We start from the raw sequence: 6,907 nt of genomic DNA on the forward strand, positions 1-6,907 counted from the left end.
AAAACTGGGGGGGACCAAAGCCAGCTTTTGAAAAAGTGGGGGGGACATGTCCCCCCCGTCCCCCCCCCCCCCAAAATTACGTCCATGATACTGTGAATTAATATAATTTCAGAGGGGGTGGCAGCTTTGGTGTTGTAGCCTATGAAAAGTTGATAGCCGACTTGGGGGCGGAGCGGACAAGAGCTGCTCTATTTAATGAACACAAAAAAAATAAGCATTATACACCTCCGCGTTTGTCTCAAGATACAGACATATAGACATTTTCATCTAGCATCATCATAGTGTAACAGCCTGTAGAGACATACAAATCTCCTAAAGTCCTGAATTAACTGCAGTAATTAGCAAAGCAAATAGCGAATTTTAAGTCTGCTGATTATGGAGAATAAGAAATCAGCACCCAGTCAAAGGAAGATTTCTTCAGACTTTAAAAAGCCCCACAAGGCAGCACTCATTCTGGCGCGGGGAGGTAGCAAAGGGATCCCCCTGAAGAACATCAAGATCCTTGCTGGGGTGCCCCTAATTGGATGGGTTGTGAGAGCAGCGTTGAACTCAGAAACACTTGACAGGTAGGATGGTCGTATGCCCACGGTCTTATTTTTATGGTGCTCTATGATTTTACAGAGGACTAAATATATGTCATGATATGGTGGTGGAGGTTTGAGCAGCTTGATTTGATGGCAACGTGGAAACGCATACAAACGATCTGACTGTCATAATGGCAGGAGCACAAACAATCTGACTGTGTCATAATGGCAAGAGCACAGATCGTTTGTTCTATTTTTTCCCTATGTTGCAAGTACCATTATTAGCACAACCTAGTTTAACCAGTCATAAAAATAAAAACAAAAAAAAAAAGATAACTTTTTCTGAAAGGTCATTTTTAGATCACGCAACAGATATGGAACCAGTGTTCAACCTGTATTTTCCTGAATTATTACTTTTGTTGTAGTTGTCATGAGTAACTACAGAGCTTCAGTTTAAAATGTGTGGCTGGTGTGATCTCCTGTTTTTAGTGTGTGGGTGTCCACAGACCATGATGAGATAGAGAGGGTTGCCAAACTGTGGGGTGCTCAGGTGATCCGTCGGAGTCCCGAGGTGTCCAGAGATTCCTCCAGCTCACTTGAAACCATCCAGGAGTTCCTCAGACTGCGGCCAGGTACACTTATTTGGATGAGCACTGCACTCTTGAGGTTTGGTAATAAAATGGAGCAGCACTACCGAATGCAAAATGATCTACTAAAACAAACCATATAGGTTAGAGGCATTGGCAGTACATGGCTCTAAAGTTCTTGTGGCAGTCTGAAAAACAGTTATTGCACACAACATTTTCTTTTGTTCTACACACTACATTTAACATCATACTTATCATAGCATTCATATAAAAATTTACATATACAATATTTTATATACACTACCGTTCAAAAGTTTGAGGGTCACTTAGAAATGTTCTTATTTTTGAAAGAAAAGCAGTTTATTTTCAATTTAGCTAACATTAAATGCATCAAAAATACACTCTATACATTATTAATGTGGTAAATGACTATTCTAGCTGTAAATATCTGGTTTTTAATGCAATATCTACATAGATGTATGGAGACCCAATTCCAACAACCATCACTCCAGTGTTCTAATGGTACATTGTGTTTGCTAACTGTGTAAGGAGGCTATTGGATATTTAGAAAACCCTTGAAAACCCTTGTGCAAGTAGGTTAGCACAGCTGAAAACGGTTTTGCTGATTAGAGAAGCTATAAAACTGACCTTCCTTTAAGCTAGTTCAGAATCTGGAGCATTACAATTGTTGGTTCGATTAAACTCACAAAATGGACAGAAAAAGACAACTTTCAATTGAAAATCGACAGTCTATTCTTGTTCTGAGAAATGAAGTCTATTCCATGCGAGACATTGCCAAGAAACTGAAGATTTCCTACAATGGTGTGTACTACTCCCTTCAGAGGAGAGCACAGACAGGCTCTAACCAGAGTAGAAGGAGAAGTGGAAGGCCCCGCTGCACAACTGAGCAAGAAGACAAGTACATTAGAGTCTCCAGTTTGAGAAATCGACGCCTCACAGGTCCTCAACTGGCAGTTTCATTAAATAGTACCCGCAAAATGCCAGTGTCAACGTCTACAGTGAAGAGGCGACTCCGGGATGCTGGCCTTCAGGGCAGAGTGGCAAAGAAAAAGCCATATCTGGCTAATAAAAGAAAAATATTATTATGGGCAAAAGAACACAGACATTGGACAGAGGAAGATTGGAAAAAAGTGTTATGGACAGATGAATCAAAGTTTGAGGTGTTTGGATCACACAGACGAACATTTGTGAGAACAACTGAAAAGATGCTGGAAGAGTGCCTGACACCATCTGTCAAACATGGTGGAGGTAATGTGATGGTCTGGGGTTGCTTTGGTGCTGGTAAAGTGGGAGATTTGAACAAGGTAAAAGGGATTTTGAATAAGGAAGGCTATCACTCCATTTTGCAACACCATGCCATACCCTGTGGACAGCGCTTGATTGGAGCCAATTTCATCCTGCAACAGGACAATGACCCAAAGCACACCTCCAAATTATGCACAAACTATTTAGAGAAGAAGCAGGCAGCTGGTGTTTTATCGGTAATGGAGTGGCCAGCGCAGTCACCAGATCTCAACCCCATTGAGCTGTTGTGGGAGCAGCTTGACCGTATGGTATGAAAAAAGTGCCCATTAACCCAATCAAACTTGTGGGAGCGGCTTCTGGAAGCATGGGGTGAAATTTCTCCAGATTACCTCAGCAAATTAACAGCTAGAATGCCAAAGGTCTGCAATGCTGTAATTGCTGCTAAGGGAGCATTCTTTGACGAAAGCAAAGTTTAAAGTAGAAAATTATTTCAAATAAAAAAAAAACATTATTTCTGCCTTGTCAATGTCTGGACTATATTTCTATTCATTTTGCAACTCATTTGTGTGTGTGTATCTGCTCAAGGCTGCTAGTTTCAGTTTGGTGTTCCAAGTCACATTATGAGACACAGTAAATAAAAGTAGAAATATGTATATTCTGACTGTTATTTAAACTTTCCACATTTGCTGAACAAGCTCTGCCCACATCTGTCTTCCAGAGGTGGACATTGTCTGCCATATCCAAGCCACTTCCCCATGTCTGCACCCTTACCACATCAACGAAGCTTTAAACATGATCACAGATGACGCATATGATTACGTATTTTCTGTCGTGCGAAGACACCAGTTCCGCTGGTCTGAGGTAAACAGAGAAGGTAGGAGTGATCGTTAATGCAAAATGCAAAAACAAACAAAAAAAAAACTAAGCAAAAGTAAACATAATGTAAATTTAAAGCAAAAGTAAATGTAACAATCATAAAGAAAAAAATGTCATTAGGCTCTTTAAATATGAGCAGAAGTATAAATAATCCAGCTCTGCTTCAGTGGTGGTATGACGAGCGTCTGTTCTCAGGACAGCCTCCCTGTTTTCAATCCCATCACAGAGGGGATAATCACCCTTCCTCTGAACATGAATCCTGCCAAGAGACCCCGGCGACAGGACTGGGCAGGGGAGTTGTGCGAGAATGGCTCTTTCTACTTCTACAAAAGAGAAATCTTAGAGAATAGGCTAAAGCAGGTATAGTACCTGCTGTAATTCATATTACATCAAGGGCCAATGATACTGGTCCAGACTGGTGCATAACAGATCACTTATGCACACTTTCATCACTGTTATAAAACAATGCTATAGACATTGTTATAAGTCTGGTTTGCACTAAGAATGTCATTATGTTTTAATTTTCCAAGTGTGGGAGAGTGGCCTATTATGAGATGCTTCCTGAACACAGTGTGGATATTGATGTAGACATAGACTGGCCTGTGGCAGAGGAGAGGGTCCTCAGGTAGGAGGGAAAGGCATCACAACAAACCACTTTCTCTGGTATTTCTTTATTTTGTCCTCTTATTATTTTTTATTTTATTACCCCATTATTTATTTTGTTCTACTGAAAGGAATCTACATAGGCTCAGGTGTAATTTGGCCCAGGTGTTTGATAGTGGCCAGCCTAGTTATCACTGGAACTTGGAGCAGCATTTTGTGTGATTACGTAGTAGCTCCATTGTGGCTGTTAATAGAAGTTTAATTTGCATTAAGGTATATAATCTAAACCTGTCTATCAATAAATATAACACTCAGCATTTGAGTCAGATTAAAGAGCTTTATCACACGTTCATGAATTATGCATATTTTCAGGAACTAGAACTATATTTACAAGGAACAGAATACAGTTCATAAATGTCCATTGAAGTTAGGTAGAACATCGGGTATGGTTGCTTTGGGACACGTATTAAGATGAGCCTTTTGTTGTTCTGTAGGTTTGGTTATTTTGGGCAGATGAAACCAGCACATTTCAGGCTGCTGTTATGCTCTGTGTCTGGCTGTCTGACTGATGGACAGATGTATACTTCAACCTCAGGAGAAGACCTGGTGTCCACTAACACACGGGATCTCTCTGCCATACGCATGCTGCAGGATGAGGACACAGAGGTATGTAGCTGCATGTGTGTTGGTGTCTTTTGAAGCAGGTGTGTTGGTGATTGACTTAAAGAACACTGTTGCTGACTTGTTCTTACACAGTATTCATTATTCTGATGTTAAAACATTTGACCATTAATACTGAGAATTGGTTAAGCATACCCTGTTGCTGACCAGTTTCCCAGCTGCTTTTCCAGCAGATAATACAATATTCCTTTTGTTTCACATATTAGGTGATCCTGATATCTTCCAGTGATGATCCAGTGCCCAGGGCCCTGGCAGAGAAGCTTGCCCAGAAAGTTGGCTGCACCCTCAGGTACAGTGTGGAGGACAAGCAGGCTGAGGTAGACCATCTGCTGAAGGACAGGGACCTCCAGTGGGAAGATGTGGCCTACTTCGGTGAGGCTCAGAAACTATATGAGCAACACATTCTTTACCATATTCAATTTCTCAGGCAATTTACCCTCCATCACACTCACTTTCCATCTCCTTAGGCTCAGACACACAGGATGTGGCATGCCTGTCGAAGGCTGGGCTGAGCGGAGTCCCCTCAGATGCCCCTGCAGCAGCCATGGTGGCCGCCAAGTACACCTGCCACAGTCTGCCTGGGCGAGGAGCCCTCCGAGAGTTCGCCCTGCACATCCTACTATTGAAAAAGAAGGTGACTGCTAAGACGGATGAGGACCGCATTGATAGAAACAATTTTTAGAGCAAATAAAGTTTTTGTTTTTGATTCTTCTTTGTTTATTTCTTATTTTTTATCTTACTTTGTGGGATTTGTTGATTTATGTTGTTCCTTTTTGTTTTAAAACTGCTACTTCCGTTCTTCCGGGGGGTTTCTTGGTTAGCTGCATTTATTCATATTATTTTCTTTCTAAATTTGCTTCACTGAACTGCCGTGCTTTGATGATCCACACTGTCACTAGCTAAACAAAGAGGTACACAGAAAAGATAAAAACTTGAGCATGAGCAGTTCCTGTTAGCAACAAGCTAATCAGCCCCAAACTTGGTGCACAAAGTATCAACTTGGAAAATGTCTCATCTCATTAAAACATCTTAAACTCACTTTCCATCAAAAATGGTGTTGGAAACCCAGATTCACAGAGGCGAACAGAGCCAAGATATTGTGTACATATCACCAGATAATCACAATATCACCCTAGTGTCACTGTTGGTCTCTGGACACAGCAGCTGTGAGAGCAATAGATTTTTGACACCCAAACATTAGTTTCTGGTATTGAAACTACTGAATTATTTGTGCTACTCTAATTCTGGACCAATGTATCTATATGAGTTGCTCAAGCAATACAATCCAAGTTTTTCTCTTAGATCTGTTAATCATTCCTAAGGTCAACCATAAGTATGGATAATCAGCCTTTAGCTATTAATATACAGATGGAATAAGGGTTGCTATTGACATGATTTACAGATAGGATATATAAATGCTATAAACAAGATATACAGATTGGATATGTCAATGCTATAAACAAGATGGGATACAAGTTACTATAAACATGATAAACATATGGGATAGGAGTGACCTGCAATAGTCACTGATTCGACTATTCGATTTGAGGACCCCTAGTCGACTATGAACGTCATACTCAAATGTACCATTCTGACTGCATGGGGGTGCCCAAGGATGCTGCTAAGCAGTAGTTGTTACATGAAATGTCTGTTTTCATTATATATAGCCTTTTGTCAAATAAAATCATCCTAATTTCTGTGAATAAATATTTTTAAATGATGTATGTGCATTAACAATAGGCTTCTTCCTCACTACACATTAATAAATCACACTCTGCAGTTGCACAATCCAAATGAGCAGAGCTTTACACGCTACAGGATCGTCAGCATCTGCCGAGATTATAATGGCTACTAAAAAAACTTCATGAATCAAACAAAGTAAAGTGCAAGTTATGTCATCAACGTCTTTTATTTCACACGACAACAACCAACACGGCATACCATTTAAAACGGGTAAAGTGAAAAAAAAAAACAGTTCAGCCGTATATTGTTTCGGTCGTGTCGTCTCATCTCGTTGCGGTGCGTCTTGGCAAGTAGGCCTATAAACATTTTTTGTTGTTGCTTTTTAAACCCTGTTACTTGAAGCTTTACTTAATATTTTTTGCTGTTTTGTGGCAAATAGTTTTATATTTTCAGGCAGGCATATTTTATTTAAAATATTTTTTACATTTTGCACAATGCCTTGGCTTTCGGTTGTGTCTTTCGTGTTATGTTACTGTCTGCAGCCCTATGCTTTATGTTTCAGTTTGTAGCTGTTCCTGTGTGTATAACCCTGAGCCTTATGTTGGTTTAGTCCTCCTTGGTTTCTAGTTCTGTCGTACGGTTATGTGTGTGTGTGGTCTTCGTACTAAGTCAAGAGTAGTTCTGTCG

The 6,907-nt window shown here is 40.3% G+C and overlaps 1 protein-coding gene across 1 annotated transcript; it reads left to right on the forward strand.

Moving 5' to 3' along the window:
- The first annotated feature begins 224 nt into the window (after positions 1-224).
- LOC143515065 (N-acylneuraminate cytidylyltransferase-like) lies at positions 225-6,540 on the forward strand. The gene is made up of 8 exons (XM_077006970.1): positions 225-566; positions 1,014-1,156; positions 3,096-3,251; positions 3,480-3,613; positions 3,784-3,878; positions 4,351-4,522; positions 4,744-4,909; positions 5,005-6,540. Exons 1-8 carry the CDS (start codon positions 376-378, stop codon positions 5,217-5,219), a joined length of 1,272 nt encoding a protein of 423 aa, XP_076863085.1. The 5' UTR covers positions 225-375; the 3' UTR covers positions 5,220-6,540.
- The last annotated feature ends 367 nt before the right edge of the window (positions 6,541-6,907 follow it).

The sequence above is a fragment of the Brachyhypopomus gauderio genome, chromosome 5 (assembly GCF_052324685.1).
Source record: "Brachyhypopomus gauderio isolate BG-103 chromosome 5, BGAUD_0.2, whole genome shotgun sequence".
Taxonomy (NCBI): Eukaryota; Metazoa; Chordata; class Actinopteri; order Gymnotiformes; family Hypopomidae; genus Brachyhypopomus; species Brachyhypopomus gauderio.

Bases quoted from the DNA above. Each gene is read 5' to 3' on its own strand.
- LOC143515065 (XM_077006970.1), top strand. From the start codon at position 376: ATGGAGAATAAGAAATCAGCACCCAGTCAAAGGAAGATTTCTTCAGAC. The intron at 1,157-3,095 runs GTACACTTATTT...TCTGTCTTCCAG, and splicing joins GTTCCTCAGACTGCGGCCAG to AGGTGGACATTGTCTGCCAT. The intron at 3,879-4,350 runs GTAGGAGGGAAA...GTTGTTCTGTAG, and splicing joins GCAGAGGAGAGGGTCCTCAG to GTTTGGTTATTTTGGGCAGA.